Here is a 16,615-nt window from a genome sequence, read left to right as displayed (position 1 = left end):
TAATACATTAATGTGATAAAGATAATGATTTATATCCTCTTTAATATGCTTTTCTGGTAAATTTATGGAATAGCAATTTACTGTCGTTAGTGATATCAATGAATGACTGTAATGTGGGATTATGAAAGTATAGAGTTTTTTTTTTCTTTTTTAGTGCCGGTACAGGCATAGACTTATCTTGCGATTAGAGGTTGTTTTCCTTTTCATATTACTAACATTACTTTTGCATATAAGTAAATTGCCTAATTATCATAGATGGGCTTGCTTTCAGTTAAATTAAGGAGCCTTAAGCAGAAAGATGTTTTACATGGTAGTTGACGCACACAACGTAGATTTATATGATTGATTACCACTCTGGCTGGCCGTGTGATTGGGTTGGTATTCTTCTGTATTATTATTGCAATACCCGTAGTTATTTTTCGTACAGCTTTCTGCAGTCATAATCCTCCATTATGATAGCTTTGGTGTTGAGATCAAATTATTTTTACTTCTACTAGTAAACTACTGGAAATGTTATATTCCTCTGTCTGTAAACTCTGTAACTTGCAGTAACAACAGACCTCCGGTTGGCTAATCAAATTGCATCATGGTTCCAGTATTTGACTTGTTGGGATGCCTAGTTGCCTACCATGTAATACTGATTCCGAGAAACTTCTGCAAAAGTTTTATCAATATCAGTAATTCTTCAATTCTTCTTGTAAAATATTTGCATCTATCTTCTAAAACATCAACTGCTTTCTTTATGGTGCTGGGTCACAACTTCTGTTATCAAAAGATTGTCATATTTTTTAAGATTGTGTTAACAGCTGTTGGATATATATATAGTAGTATTGTTTGGTGGCCTCTGCCGGAGACCATTATCTTTCATGGTAATACGTAGAAGGGACTGTTGGCCCCGGAGATTCGTCATGCTTGTAATTCAAAGCATATTTTACCAGAATTGCAGTTGCGCTATTTGTATTATAATGAACTTGATGAATGAGAGTGCGGGATGAATATTTTTGCGGAATAGTTTTCTGTTGTTTGTTTAAGTGATGCAAGGAACATGAAGTCTAATACCAAAACCAGGTCAAAGACAGTATAACAGATCAGATTGACGACGCCGTCGATCGAAGTAAAACACAGTGGCCAGATATGTTGTCTTCTTTAATGAAAAGTGAAATGAAACTTTGCTTCTTCCTTTTTATTCATTCGTGTGTGTGTGTGTGTGTTATGGTTAGTTTCAGAAGTATTGAAGGACCACAGTCTAAATCACCTAGCCACCTGTGCCTGTGTTCTTCTTTTGTCTGATAGTTAGTAAATTGGCTCCCTTTTGTCTGCTAATTAGTCATTCGGCTAGGATGTGATTTCTTAACGTGGTCACTATCTGGACCGTTAGTTCTTTCCCATTTGGTACTCAGTACTATATAACAACATTAGATATGATTGTAAAGGCAAGCAGATCAATGATTAATCAAGAACTTCTTTTCTCTCTCAACTATCTTGATTAAACTGCATACATAAATCAGCAAATTCACCATTGTTATCATGGTATCAGAGCAGTCTTTCCTGCCTGTCTACGCTCTCTCTCTTTTCTGATATTCCCTTCTCAATCTCTCCATATTTAAAAGTTTTTTGAACTTTATTCTTCTCATCTCTCAGATCTACTTTTCTCTCTCCTGTTAAAACCTTAAACCCTATCTCTTTCACCAGATCTACTAGCTTAATGGGGACACCTGCTAGACTATCTTATCAGGACATGCTCAACCCTCTTTTCCTTCACCCTTCTGATAACGCAAATTCAATACAGGTTGAGAAGCTGCAAGGCTCATCAGACTACAGATCTTGGAGTCGTTCCATGGAGATAAACCTGGCCTCAAAAAGAAAGCTGGGCTTTGTTAATGGGACAGTAACAAAACCCACAGACGACAATACAAAAGCAGAGATGTGGGAAGCGTGTAATAACATGGTCATAGCCTTGATAACAGGTAATGTCTCTCCCACTGTACGTCAATCCATTATGTTCATGACAAATGCTTTTGAAATGTGGAAAAATTTAGAAAAACGATTTATGCTGACAAATGGGTCTCGTAAATACAAACTCTGTAAAGACCTCTATGAGGTTCGACAACATACAGCTTCAGTTAATGAGTATTATACAACAATGAAAATATTGTGGGAAGAGCTTGACTCTATGAACCTTCTCCCGCCCATACTCTGCCTTACTGATGAAATCAAGACTTTTTTAAGTAAGGTAGAACTACAGAAAGAGGAAGCAAGACTCTTCCAGTTCTTGAATGGCCTGAATGAAGCTTATGGACCTCAACGTAGTCAACTTCTAATGATTACGCCTCTGCCCACTGTTGAACAAGTTGTTGCTGTTATCCAGCAAGAGGAAGCACAACGCTCTCTGCTCTCAGCTATAACACCTGATGTTGAACTATCTGCACTCTATAGCAAGTCTCCTCAGTCTCCCTCACCACAATATGTTAACAAACCAGTAACATGTACTGCTTGCAATGTTAAAGGCCATACACGTGAGAAGTGTTGGACCGTTATTGGTTTTCCAAAATGGCACCCAAAGTATAGAGCAAGTCTGAATTTGTCTTGAGAACGACCTTCAAATTCTCAGCCACGATGGCCTACAAAGCCTCATCAACCAAGAATGGTTGCTAATGCCACAACTTCTACGAGTCCAGGGCTTCTTTTCACTCCACAACAGCTTGAGCAGCTAGCTCAGCTTGTTCCCCAACTACAGCTAAACACACCTAAACCATCTGAGCCTATAGAAGAATTGGAATATCATTTTTCTGGTATGATATCTTGCAACAACTCTGCTTTTCTAACAGATGAATGGATTATAGATATCGGTGCCTCGGACCATATGACACCCTCTTTAAGTATGCTGAAAATGGTTGTTCCTACAATCAACTCACCTCAAATAAACCTACCAAATGGAGACACAACAGTCATAACTCATACAGGTACCGTTCTTCTGCCTAATAATCTGAATCTTGCTGGAGTGTTGTGTGTTCCCAACTTCAAATATAATTTATTATCTGTTCAGAAGTTGATAAAAGATAATAATTGCCAAGTTCAATTCTTTCCCCATCATTGTTGTATTGTTGACACTCTCTCAAATAAAGTGTTGGGCATGGGAACTGCTAAAAATGGTTTATACTATTATAGTCCACACACTCAATCTGATTCCTCATTCTCTCATCACACACCTACTCTAAACAGTATTGTACCCACATCCCTATTGACTTCGAATGGTGCCACTCTAGAACTTTGGCATCATAGATTTGGCCATGCCCCTATTGATAAGATTAAACAAATCTCTGCTCTCCCTATACTACCCAAACAATGCTCCAATGTGTGTCTTACATGCCCCCTTGCTCGCTTTACTAGACTTCCTTTTCAATACAGTGAATCATATGCCAGCAAACCTTTTGACTTGGTCCACATTGATTTATGGGGACCTTATAAAGTTAACACAAAGGGTACTTGTAGGTATTTCTTAACCTTGGTAGATGACCATACAAGATACACTTGGCTTTACCTTCTGTCCAACAAGTCAGATGTTCTATCGACTTTAAAAGTATTTCACCCATACGTTCAAAACCATTTCAATTTCTCAATTAAGACCATACGTTCTGATAATGGTTTGGAGTTTAACAATGCTATGTGCAAGCAGTTTTTAGCCAGCAATGGAATTATCCATCAGACAACTTGCCCATACCGGCCACAATAAAACGCTAGGGTAGAGCGAAAACATCGTTTCATACTGGAGGTTGCTCGTGCTCTCAAGTTTCAGGCTACTATTCCAGCTAAGTTGTGGGGAGACTGCGTTTTGACAGCAGTCCACCTAATTAACAGGCTGTCAACTACATTGTTAAAGGGAAAGTCCCCTTATGAAGTGTTGCACAAAGAGGAACCCACCTACGATCATCTGCGTGTATTTGGTTGTCTTGCTGTAAGCTACAATAACACACCTTCTACTGATAAATTCGCAGCTCGAGGAATCACTTGTGTTTTTGTGGGATACCCACCACATAAGAAAGGCTATCGTCTTATTAACCTTAGTATCATGACTGAGTTTATTTCACGAGATGTGAAATTTTTTGAGGACATATTTCCTTTCTCTTCAGAAGCGAACTCCAGATATATGCAGCCTGTTACTGATACAATACCACCTCTTGATAATTCTTCTTACTCAGATCTGTTTGATGACTTACTTCTTATAGATGCGCCGCAACCAGCATCACCTAGCACTGATCAGACTGAAAGTAATGATATGCAAGGTGATGGAGTTCCCCAAGAAACTAGTATTCCTCTACGAAGATCAACTAGACATCATCGTCCTCCACAATGGCAACAGGACTACCTCACAACCAATACTTCTCAACCTGTTGCAAATCTGGCAAATACATCAGTCCATGCCAACTTCAATTGCTTACTGGCCACACTTACAGCAACACATGACCCAATTTCTTTCAAAGAGGCAGTCCAATACCCTCATTGGGTCTCAGCAATGAATGCTGAACTGGAGGCATTAGAACGAAATGGCACTTGGTCTGTAACTGAGCTACCATCGAGAAAAACAGCCATTGGCTGTAAATGGCTATTTAAAACTAAATTCAACCCGGATGGAAGCATTGAAAGATACAAATCACGATTGGTTATCTTGGGGTGCAGGCAAAAGTTTGGTGAGGACTATCAAGAAACCTTTGCTCCGGTCGCGAAAATGACCACAGTACGCACACTGTTAGCAGTGGCTGCAGTAGAGGAGTGGCACACATTGCAAATGGATGTGTCCAATGCATTCTTGCACGGCGAACTTCTGGAAGATGTTTATATGAAAATGCCTACCGGGTACACTCACCTTGGCTGTCGAATCCAACTGACTACTGCTGCTCCAGTAACAGGTACTACTAAACCAACTCTAGTTTGCAAGCTACATAAAGCACTCTACGGTTTAAAACAGGCCCCACGCCTATGGTTCTCAAAACTCTCTTTGACTCTTCTGAGTTTGGACTTTAAACAATCAAAGTCTGACTATAGCCTATTTTTAAAGCAAACTACACACTCAATGCTAGTTGTCCTTGTGTATGTCGATGACCTTTTGCTGTGTGGGTCTGATATGTCACTCATCAATGATCTCAAACACATGTTATCCACAAAATTTCTTATGAAGGACCTTGGTCTAATACATTACTTTCTGTGTCTCGAAGTGGATAGATCTGCATCTGGGTTTTTTATATCTCAGAAAAGGTACACAATGGATCTTCCCACAGAGCATGGTCTACTTAATTGCAAGCCTTTATCTCTTCCCATGGACTCTCACATTAAGCTTACTCCAACAGCTGGTGATGCTCTCCCCAACCCCACACCCTACCAACGACTACTTGGCCAACTAATATACCTCACCATCACCCGTCCAGACATAGCCTTTACGGTGCACACCCTCAGCCAATATATGAATGCTCCAACTACGGTTCACCTACAAGCTGCCAAGCGTCTTCTTCGTTACTTAGCTGGTTCTCCATCTCAAGGTATTCTACTCGCTTCCTCCAGTGCTGCTCACCTTACTGCATATTGCGACAACGATTGGGCTAGTTGTCTTGCAACTAGGAAGTCTACCACGGGCTACTGTATATTCCTCGGTGACTCACCTATCTCTTGGAAGTCTAAAAAACAGAGCGTGGTTGCTCGATCATCTGCCGAGGCAGAATATCGTGCCATGGCAATGACAACGTGTGAAGTCACCTGGCTTTCTGCTTTGCTTAAAGACTTGGGATTCAAAGCACTGCTACCTACTCAACTCAAATGTGACAACAAAGCAGCATTAGCAATTGCTGCTAACCCAGTTCAGCACGAGCGCACAAAGCACGTGGAGATCGACTGCCACTTTGTGCGAGATCAAATCAATAATGGCCATATCCAGACCTCACATATCTCCTCCTCTGAACAAGTGGCCGATCTCCTTACTAAAGTCCTACCGGTTCAACAGCACAACTATCTTCTCTGCAAGCTAGGAGCTTCCGCTGCGCCTCCTTCTCCTGCTTGAGGGGGAGTATTGAAGGACCACAGTCTAAATCACCTAGCCACCTGTGCCTGTGTTCTTCTTTTGTCTGATAGTTAGTAAATTGGCTCCCTTTTGTCTGCTAATTAGTCATTCGGCTAGGATGTGATTTCTTAACGTGGTCACTATCTGGACCGTTAGTTCTTTCCCATTTGGTACTCAGTACTATATAACAACATTAGATGTGATTGTAAAGGCAGGCAGATCAATGATTAATCAAGAACTTCTTTTCTCTCTCAACTATCTTGATTAAACTGCATACATAAATCAGCAAATTCACCATTGTTATCAAGAAGTTTAAATTCAAATCGCAAATGCAAGCTCAACGCATCGAAACAATAACTGGGTATTGACTGTCGAGTGGCTTGTTGAACAGAATGAATCAACTTGTCGGCACTCACAGCTCTTAATATTGTTGGTTCGAACGGAGGGAGTACTTGCGAAGTGTGCGTAGTTTTCATTTTCAATTACAACTCCAGGTATAATCAACCTCCGTGAGCCCCAAGTCCCAGTTGGACCAAGGGAAGATGAGCCAGTTGAATTTGGAAGAATTAACGTGCCACAAAAAATTTTACACAATTTTCAGACAGGCTAGATCCTTAGTATTCTGTTACCACTATATATATGTTTTTCTTTTGAATAATTAGTTTTATATGTCTTTCAAATGACTATATACAAATTTTGATTTGAGCGATAATCGATGAAACCTTGATTGTGCTCTTTGAATTTAAGCATAGGATAAATATATATACAAAAATATTAGAATTGTTTCCTTTCACAAGATCACCGTAATAGAAAAAAAAATCATAAACCAAGCGATATTGGCGGGAAATAGTAAGCAGAGACATTAGAAACCAGAACGTCAATATTTTATTGTTTCAGTATAGAGAAAACATAAAACATAAAACAGATACACCCACGTATGTGTTGTACAGAATGTAATGATCCAGCATAAACGGAGTATCCTCCTCCTCCTCCTCCTCTCTCTCTCTCTCTCTCTCTCTCTCTCTCTCCATCTCTCCAGTTCCCAGAGTCCGATTCATACAAAATCTTTTATGTTCTGCAATTTCTGTTCTTAACAAATCATCATCCAATGAATATTCAAATGTCAATCCAGACATGAAATTAGGGACAAGTTATGGATCTTTCATATATTTTTGAAAGATCATATATTCCCTGAGAAGTTCAAAAACAAAAAAAAAAAATCTATTTTCAAAGGATCATATATTCCCTGACAAAAGAATTAGACTGGGGAATCATTCATCCTATATACATAATTTTACATATTATCATCCCTTTAAAAAGTAGATTATTCAACAGTCTATACCCTTAAAAGTAGATTTTACATATGTAGAGAAAGCTAGGAAGTTTAAAGGGTTAGGGATCATCCGACAAGATGGGTAGCTACAATTACTACAAGATGTTTGGATGCTTTAACCGCAAGTTTAAAATGAATGAAGATGGTCCACCTCCTGACGTTGTCGAAGCTTTCTCTGTTTACACCCAAGATGACTCCCAAATGTCTGCAGATCAGCTTCTGCGTTTTCTTGTCGATTTCCAGGGTGAAGCGGGGTATACATTGTCCATGACAGAGGATTTATTGCACCAGGTTCTAGCTAGGAGGCATCACTTGACTAAGTACACTCGAAATAATTTAACGTTAGACGATTTCTACTTTTTTCTCTTCCAGGATGATCTTAATCCCCCGATAAATTTACAGGTTCTACACTTCTTCTCGCTGTTTGTAGCTATGTACACTTTTATTGATTTTGTTTACACATGAATGACTAGCTTAGATGAGTAATTTGTTAATCTGCTTTGCCAATGTTTAGTATCTGCTGTGTCTTCCTCTAATTGGTAATAAGAGGTCATGTGTGTGAATATTTAGTTTTTTCGCCAAGGACAATTAAAAAAGTTGGAAATTATGTAAATTATATTGAATATTTCTTTTACTCCTTAGGAACACTGAATTCGGAACTCAATATAATTGGGATAAGATACACTACATGTAAAATTTGTTTACTACAAAGCAGTAATTGTTATTATAATTCTTGCAAGTCCTTTGTGTGTGTTTGCAAATTGCAAATGTGAATTCTGCTAAATTAGTACACCTTTGCGCGTGGTTTCTGTCTTCACTACTCCATGTCCGTGGCATGAAAATTTAGTGGACAAACTCCATTGTGAATGGTTTTTCTTTGTTAGTATTGCAGCACTTAATAGGTTTATCTAAATGCTTCTTTTGTGCTTGCGGGTATGTTTTGTAGCTGGTATTTTCACATGTCATCCCACATGCAATGCAGAAGTTGCATTTCGATTAAAGTATATATTTTAGAACTTATAGACTTAATGTAAATTATGATATCTGCTTTAAACTCTCATTACAAACACAGAGTATGTTTCAATCAATTTCAATGCTCTTTACTTGATTTTTTCTCTGTTTGATGCTTCAATAACTATAAAATAATAATGATCACTGCAGTTCAAGGACTTCTGCTTAAGAAAATAAAATTCGCATGCCCCGTAAATAAGGGCCTGAGTTCTTTCTCTTTTTTCTCCCCCTTTAGTTTATATTTATCAGTATATTTTACGTCTATTTAACTGCTGCTTCATGAGTATGGAATAAAAGCATTTTAACTCTGGTATACCTTTAAAACAATTCACTGCCTTCCTTATAACAGGTTGATTGGTTTCAGGTACACCATGACATGACTGCCCCGTTGCAACATTATTTCATATATACAGGTCACAACTCTTACCTAACAGGGAACCAGTTGAGCAGTGATTGTAGTGATATCCCAATTATCAATGCTCTGGAAAGAGGTGTTAGGGGAATAGAACTTGATGTATGGCCAAATTCAGCAAAGGATGAAATTCATGTTCTTCATGGAAGGTAAGATCTCGTCCTTCGGGATAAAGTTTTCCTTTGTGACAAACAAACCCTTTAGGAAGATAATTGGTTTTAAGCTTTACCAAGGTGGTATAGCTGAAAAATATTACAAAAAAAAATGCATATAAAAGTTTTTAGAGTCAAAATAATTCTTTAAGAAATTGGTGGCCAGTACTTTTTCACTCTGCATTTGACCTAATGTGTAATATTTGCCCTGTTTTCAAACACATTCTACTTGCAAGACACCACCAAGAGGATTTTTGGTTGCTAACATTTTTTAGTGGTCTGCTTGTTTTTACATGTTGACGCAGCCTGGTTAACTTTTTTTGTACATGTAAAGAGGTTCTCCTAGCTTGTCTTTTCTGCTGACCGTAGCTTTCTTAATAATTTTCTTTTTCTGCATTTTTCTGGTACTAAAGTTTCATCTTAATGGAGTTTGTAAACAATCTGTAGAATGCTTGGTATCTCCAGTTCATAATTGTCTATGTATGGCTTGTGTATGATTTAACTGAAAATCTTATGAACTCCAGGACTCTGACTACTCCTGTGAGGCTCGACAAATGCTTTAAGTCCATCAAGCAGCATGCATTTGTTAAATCTTCTTACCCTGTCATAGTAACTTTAGAGGACCACCTAACACCAAGCCTTCGGGAAAAGGTTGCAGAGGTTAGCTTTCTTTATTTAAGTCGATATACCTTCTTGAGCACTTGTTTTGATTCTAATTCTTTGCTTTTCCCTAATATATATCGGCTGTCAGATGGCAATTGAAATTTTCGGAGAACTTCTATATTACCCTGAACCAGGGTGCTTTGATGTATTTCCTTCACCTCAATCACTAAAACATCAGATTGTTCTTTCAACCAAACCACCTAAAGAATACCTTGATTCAATAAAACCAGCCAAAGAATCCCTTGAATTAAAAACTGTGAAGGTAAAGAACGCGCTGAAAACGAAAAAGACATCTGGAGAGGATTTGTCGGAAAAGGGGTCACCAGGGCTCACAGATGAAGCAGAAACTGATCAGGGGGTATTATAACTTTACAGTTGTATCTTTGCCACTTAATTTTAAGAGACTTGTTAATCTCAGTCTTGCTTGTTGATTGTAGAAACTTGAGCACAACACCGATCAGGATGGAGATGATGATGAGGTAAACAATAACACAAGAGACCAGGTTGGAGAGTTATAATTAAGCAGATGGCCGCAATTCATGCATACATATACAAAGATTTTCTCACTGTTAATATTCCAAGGACTGACGATCTTTGAATATTCTTATGTTTAGGTAATGGATGATGAAGAGCGTGGTTCAGAAAGCCACAAATCTTCCAAAGAACTTGGACCAGGATTTAAGCGCTTGTTTGCTATGCAATCAGCTGATCTTAAGGTAATCTACTAGTATTCTTCAAATCCACTTGGAATGTATACACATATGATGGAAGTTTCAGTATCTGCTATAATATACATGCTATTGCTAGGTTGAACCACCTAATGACCTTGCTGAAGGCTGCAGTACAGACACTGATTTGTCTAGCCATCTTGGGGAAACTAATGAACATGCTGGACTCTCCGGTACAGACAGTCACTTACGTAGCCAACTTGAAGACTCTGATGAACATGCTGTACCCTCTTGTATGAACAGCCACTTATCCACCCATCTTAGGAAAACTGATGAACATGCTGGACTTACAAGTATAGACAACCGGAATTACAATCAGTTTAGTCCACTTGATGGATTTGAAAAAGACCCCAGTTTAGATATCCAAAATTCTGCTCAGGTTAAGGAATCTGATGAATGCGCTAAAGATCGCAATTTAGAAAATAGCAAATCTAGTCCGCTTGGAACACCAGAATACAAACGTCTGTTGGCAGTTCAAGCTACCGATTTTAAGGTGAGTTAAACATGTCGTTTGCTTCATCCCTCATATGCATGTCAAGACTTGGTTTACTTTTAACTTACTCATGGATATTGATAAGGATGCTGAAGATCTTGATGTCTCCACCAATAGATCTAAGACTGGAACTACTGAACACAAGCGTCTTGGGTCACTTCTTGATGCTTGTGAATGGGTGAGGTGAAAATTTAGAGTATCCCAGCTTCAGTTTTTGTGGTGAGATCTCACTCGGTTTCAACTTTGCTTTGGCATAGGGGGACGATGAGGAAGAAGCTGTTGAAGATGATGAGGATGTCAACAAGACTCAAACCAAACCATCAGTATATAAGAGGTTGATTGCAATTCATGCTGAGAAACCAAAGGATGGATTGAGAAAGACATTTATAGCTGAAGCTGAAAAAGTTAAGCGGCTTAGTTTGAGTGAACATGAACTTGCAAGGGCAGCTGAATCTTACGCAACAGATATTGTAAGGTAATTGCTGAAGTTTATAACAGATTCTTAAATTAGACAAACAGATATAATTTATTTTTATATATCGATGCTTCATCTAACCATCTCTTTAGGTTCACGCAGAAGAATATAGTGAGAGTATATCCAAAAGGAACACGGGTAACCTCCTCAAATTTTGAACCACTTCAGGGATGGATGGTTGGAGCGCAGATGGTTGCCTTTAATATGCAGGTTAGCTCTGGTGTCACTCATTTGTTTTGGTCATAATTTACCAAAATGTTTTTACCTAAATGCTTTCTATAGCCTTGGTCAGATTTTAATTTAAAATGTTTTTCTTGCTAAATAGAATTTGTGTTGTGTAAATATTTTTGGTTGGATCTGCCACTGCTAAATACGATTTGAAAGTACAAATAAACTTTAACATATCTAGAATGAGAACCTGTGTGTCAATTATCTATCTTAAACAATCACTCTGGTTTCTGTCTTACAGGGTTATGGAAAATCACTCTGGTTGATGCATGGAATGTTTAGAGGCAATGGCGGTTGTGGCTATGTTAAGAAACCTGAGATCCTCATGAAGAGAGCTCCGCATGAAGTATTTGATCCCAGAGCAACATTGCCTGAGAAGACAACATTAAAGGCGAGTGGAGTTTTTAAGTTTTAACTGATTGGGAAGAAATTATTGCATTGTTACAGATACTTTCAATCTCTTTTATGACATTATATTGGAATAAATGTTCAATTGACAGGTGAAAGTATACCTGGGGGATGGATGGCGTTTAGATTTTAGCCACACACATTTTGATACTTACTCGCCGCCAGATTTTTACACAAAGGTTAGTTGGAGTAAATTACATGAACCAGTTTTCTTAACTGATGAAACACGACGTTCCCTTGTTCTGTCTTTGCTGTTAAGACGAGTTTATGAGTACCTCACTGGTAGGCTATCAAAGTAGTCCTTCTAATTTAATAAAAGACATAATGAAACCTCGCTGTCATATTATAAATGTCAGATGTATATTGTTGGAGCACCGGCAGACTTTGCAAAGACCAAGACTAAGATTATTGTGGATGATTGGACACCTAGTTGGGATGAAGAGTTTGTGTTTCCATTGAGAGTCCCGGAGCTGGCATTGCTTCGGATTGAAGTAAGTGAACATGATATTTCCGATAAGGATGATTTTGGTGGGCAGACATGTTTGCCTGTCTCAGAGTTGAAACCTGGAATTCGAGCAGTCCCTCTCTATGACAGGAAGGGTGAAAAATATAAATCTGTAAGGCTTCTTATGCGGTTTCAGTTTGTATAACACCATAGTTTTCTCTCTTTATAGAATATGATCACAGCATCTTCATAGACATTTTTAGGATTTTCTATGCTGCTTCTTTCTGTATAGCTAGCTCTTAGTGTTAATTGACAGTCGATTGAAAGTAGATATTGCAGTTCTCAGGTTTCTTTCCTTGCTAAGAAACAATATTCACTGTTTGAAATTTGTGTGGGTTGTGAATGTTAGTCATACAGTTTTATCCTTTATGCTTGCAAACAAATATGAACAAATTTGTCAGTTCATTTCGATTTAAATTTGGGCCGAATGATTCAGACAAACAAGAAAATTGGGCCTAACGATAATTTTCTCTGCGAGTCACACCTCCTTGCCTCTTCTAGGTTTAACCGTTCACCCCAAACTGTATCTCTTTCACTTCTTCTGGCATTTTTAATTAGGCTTACACGCCTCTTTATAAGTGAGTATATGTTCTCAGAAATCTCGTATTGAGATTATGCGAGAGTCGAAATCACGACTTTGGACAACAAGAGATAATACTTGCTATACAACTCATACCAGAAAACCACAAACAACACGCACACCACTACCCAAACCCCCTCCCCCACCCTCACCCTACCTTCCACACACATGTAACTGTATGTGCATGTCTATATAAATGAACAAACATGATAAGAAATGAAATGATACATGATTTGATTTTTTGGTGAATTATTATTACTGCTTGTGGGTGTATAGTGTACTTTTAGTGGGATACAAACAACCATAGGGGGTACCAAATATGGAAAAAGAAGATCCTATTTCAAGATTCTTCTCCAAGTTGTGTCAATTGGTCATTGGTGGATACCACCTTCCTGCCTAAAATTGAACTTTGATAACTCTATTCGTTACCTAATTGCATAGTTCAGGTGGTAAAGATATATTGTTAATTCAGATTTCGTGCTCGGTTTTCGCCCAATCGTGAAAATTACCTTTAAAATAAAGTCTAAAATATATATACAATCGTTCAAAAAAGGTTGAACACAAGATGGGCCACAGCATTTCTCTCTCTATATATATGCATGCATGATCAATCGCGAAAAAATTAATAGTTTGATATGAAACCTCTCAACTGTTAGGAGTGTTGAGAATCTCACTAACAAAGTATAGCAACATAGAGGCAAGTGTATAAAGAATTTAACAAGTTTAGGCCAAGACCACAGTTAACAAAACAAAACATGCAGGTAAACAAAATCAGTAACTGAAATAACGTAGAGAGAAAGAAAGATGTACCCGAAACCATAGCTTTCAACAGTGACTGAAATAAAGGTTTACAAATACAAAACGCCAAGAAAATGATTACAGCTGAGTCACCAGGCCTTGCTTGAAGTCCTGGCTGCTCTTGAAGAGATTATTGCCCCCTACCTGCTGCGTTTGGGATGTGCGCAATATCTCCACCAGGATAAAACAGTTCGGAGTTTATGTTAACAGCAGCAACAAAACCTCCACTTCGACCAGCACCTCAGTCGCCGGAAAATATCAGCACTTCAGTTCTTGTGGGAGAGAAATGCAGAGAGGTTGAAGAGAAGAGATGAGAATGTAGTGTGTTATATTATTTATTCATTCAGTTTAGCCTCTATTTATAGGAGAGGAAAAATGAAACTGTCAACACACTTAATGTCTGAATTAAACTGCTTCATTAATAAAAAATAAAACTGATCAGATTTTGAATTCATTAATGAAAAAATCAAAACTGATCAGCTTTTGAATTTAAATTATTTGTAACAGCTTTTCACATTAACACCCACACTATTATCAGAACTTAAGTTAAGTTCTGATTTAACTCATCAGTACTTAAGTTCTGATTCGACTCATCAGTACTTAAGTTCTGATTCTGATATCAGAACTTGTTAAGTTCTGATTTTATTCATCAGTTCTTAAGTTCTGATTCTAATATCAGAACTTGTTACAGATCAGATTATTTGCAGGTTCAATATATTTAGACTACTTAGCCTATCTCAGAACCCAGCCCAATAATCCAATCACCGATAAATAAATTCGAATTAAAATAATTCTCAAATAAATAAAATCCTCGCCCAGGTCGCCTCACGTACACCGAGACATTCGCCCAAATCGCCCTTCGACCTGACCCGACCCGGGGCGGGCGCGCGCGTGTGTGTGCGCGCGAAGCACACAACAACACAATGGACCATCACACACCTTAGTAGTTGTATACTACTCATGTGGGTAATACCATATAAAGCACACAACCCCCTTTATTTATTTCAATGTGGGACAAATATTCTCAAATTTTCCAAGTTTTTCCAAGCTACTTTCAACTCTCATTTCATATGGATTTCATTAAGAAAATTCTTAAAACCATACATGAAAATTTAAGTTCAAATATCATTGAACAATTTCCAATCATTAGATTTTAGGATTAACATCAAAAATATAATTAAATTAAGCTCTAAAATCCTAATTTTCTAACAAGGAGTTGTTGCAAATCGTTTATGTGAGAAACAACTAGAATATAAGTAGTCCAATAACTCTATTAATATGATGAGGCATTTCGGGATGTGTTCAAAAATAAAATTGTGAGGGCTGAGCCCAGAACAGACAATATTATACACTAACGTGGAGTTAGGCGTGCTTAGCAAGCCAACATCGAATATATAAACCTAGTTTCTTTATTACATGTAAGGGCAGAATCAGGGTAATTAGCATAAAATGAAACTCAGTCTCACCTGGAAATTTTAGTAGAAATTCTTTCTCAAGACCCGACTGTTACTTAAAAATCAATTTTTTTCAGAACTCGGTACCTTAACAATAAAATATTAGCGATAATTTATTGGCACTGGGCTATTTTCAAAATCCTAAGTTAGGTTAACACTGACCTAAAAAGGTCTGCAGAAGTATTTGTTCTGCAAGATTTTGGTAATCTGCAGTAAAATGGAAAAGACCTAGTGAAGTCATATCGGATCACCCATTATGCCCACAAAGCCAGGATCCTCACTTATCTATGTGCCCTAAACCAACTTTCAATATAGATTTGATAGCCAATTTGAATATATTCACTTGTCCACTAGCTATACAAATATAATTAATATATCTCACCTGTAAAATTCAGTGATGGACAAATCTATAGAGATCATGTCTTGTTGAATTTGTTGGTTCACTAATGTTGCCAAATATGCATCTCAATTCACTAGATACGTATGCATATCTCTCCCTTCTTAAGATGTTACTAATTAGGTCAAAACCATCAACCTTTTACAACTTCCATGGTTCTAATTAATCTGAGAAGAAATTGTAATTTGACCTTTTCATATATATTCACTATTTTTCTAAAAATATTTATTTTTTTATTTTATGCAAAATTTAGGGTAACGTGTGTTATAAAGGATAAGATCTTGCTTCCCGTAACACATTCATATTTTGTAGAGACTCGTTAATTAACAATTGACAGAGTATCACAGCTTAATTTAGGGAGTGATCTCATATTCGAGTCCTTTCGGTATAAATTATACGATTGATGATGCGGAGTGTTAAAAAATATAAAATTTTGTTGTGCCTTTGTTGAAGTCTTTTTAAGACGTACCTTAAGATTTTAGAATGATCCGTATAAGATCACGTTATGGTTTTGTTGGAACTTTTCTCCGATATTTTAAGATTTTAGAGCGATCAGTATAAAAGCGGTGGTTACTTGACAATGTCATAGGTCGATTTATCCTTTGTCAGGTGCTTGTAAATTTTAACCACAAAAGAACTCTATCCAACAAACATAACCGGATTCAATATTTATATACTTGGAGATTCTGAAAACGCAAGTTTGACATAATTAAATAAGAAAGTTAAATCATAATAAGTTATATAAGTTAACCATGCCTAATCGACTTTTAGGAAACATGAGAGTGAGTTGATTGAAATTAAGAGATGCGCATAAAGAAAGTTGAAAGATATATGGAAGATCATGGCGCCAGATACTGAACGATAATGAAGTCAAATCGCATTACACTTTGTATGAAAAGAGTGTGTGTAAGTATTCATAGTAGCCTAGT

At 37.5% G+C, this 16,615-nt stretch overlaps 2 protein-coding genes across 4 annotated transcripts; both read left to right on the top strand.

The window, feature by feature from the left end:
• The first annotated feature begins 1,705 nt into the window (after positions 1-1,705).
• Positions 1,706-2,590, top strand: LOC141679348 (uncharacterized). Its single transcript, XM_074485850.1, has one exon. The coding sequence runs from the start codon at positions 1,706-1,708 to the stop codon at positions 2,588-2,590; it is 885 nt and encodes a 294-aa protein (XP_074341951.1).
• A 4,435-nt stretch (positions 2,591-7,025) lies between these two features.
• LOC141676529 (phosphoinositide phospholipase C 6-like) lies at positions 7,026-12,824 on the top strand. 3 transcript variants are annotated; one of them, XM_074482194.1, is made up of 13 exons: positions 7,026-7,784; positions 8,758-8,954; positions 9,482-9,617; positions 9,709-9,978; positions 10,058-10,123; positions 10,235-10,336; positions 10,428-10,841; positions 10,927-11,019; positions 11,099-11,316; positions 11,409-11,526; positions 11,786-11,935; positions 12,045-12,131; positions 12,309-12,824. In XM_074482194.1, the coding sequence occupies exons 1-13, from the start codon at positions 7,461-7,463 to the stop codon at positions 12,600-12,602; spliced, it is 2,469 nt and encodes an 822-aa protein (XP_074338295.1). In that variant the 5' UTR covers positions 7,026-7,460; the 3' UTR covers positions 12,603-12,824. The 3 variants fall into 3 exon arrangements, with proteins under 3 accessions (XP_074338295.1, XP_074338297.1, XP_074338296.1); XM_074482195.1 differs by having other exon boundaries at positions 7,027-7,784; positions 10,058-10,099; XM_074482196.1 differs by lacking the exon at positions 10,927-11,019.
• The last annotated feature ends 3,791 nt before the right edge of the window (positions 12,825-16,615 follow it).

The sequence above is a fragment of the Apium graveolens genome, chromosome 8 (genome assembly GCF_009905375.1).
Source record: "Apium graveolens cultivar Ventura chromosome 8, ASM990537v1, whole genome shotgun sequence".
In the NCBI taxonomy this organism is placed as follows: domain Eukaryota; kingdom Viridiplantae; phylum Streptophyta; class Magnoliopsida; order Apiales; family Apiaceae; genus Apium; species Apium graveolens.
Note: the sequence above shows the minus strand (reverse complement) of the source record. Positions and strands in the feature narration are given on the sequence as shown.

Excerpts from the sequence above, each read along its gene's own strand:
- LOC141679348 (XM_074485850.1), top strand. The coding sequence starts at position 1,706 with ATGGGGACACCTGCTAGACTATCTTATCAGGACATGCTCAACCCTCTT.
- LOC141676529 (XM_074482194.1), top strand. The coding sequence starts at position 7,461 with ATGGGTAGCTACAATTACTACAAGATGTTTGGATGCTTTAACCGCAAG. Across the intron at positions 10,842-10,926 it reads TTCAAGCTACCGATTTTAAG|GATGCTGAAGATCTTGATGT; the intron begins GTGAGTTAAACA and ends GATATTGATAAG. Across the intron at positions 11,020-11,098 it reads TTCTTGATGCTTGTGAATGG|GGGGACGATGAGGAAGAAGC; the intron begins GTGAGGTGAAAA and ends GCTTTGGCATAG.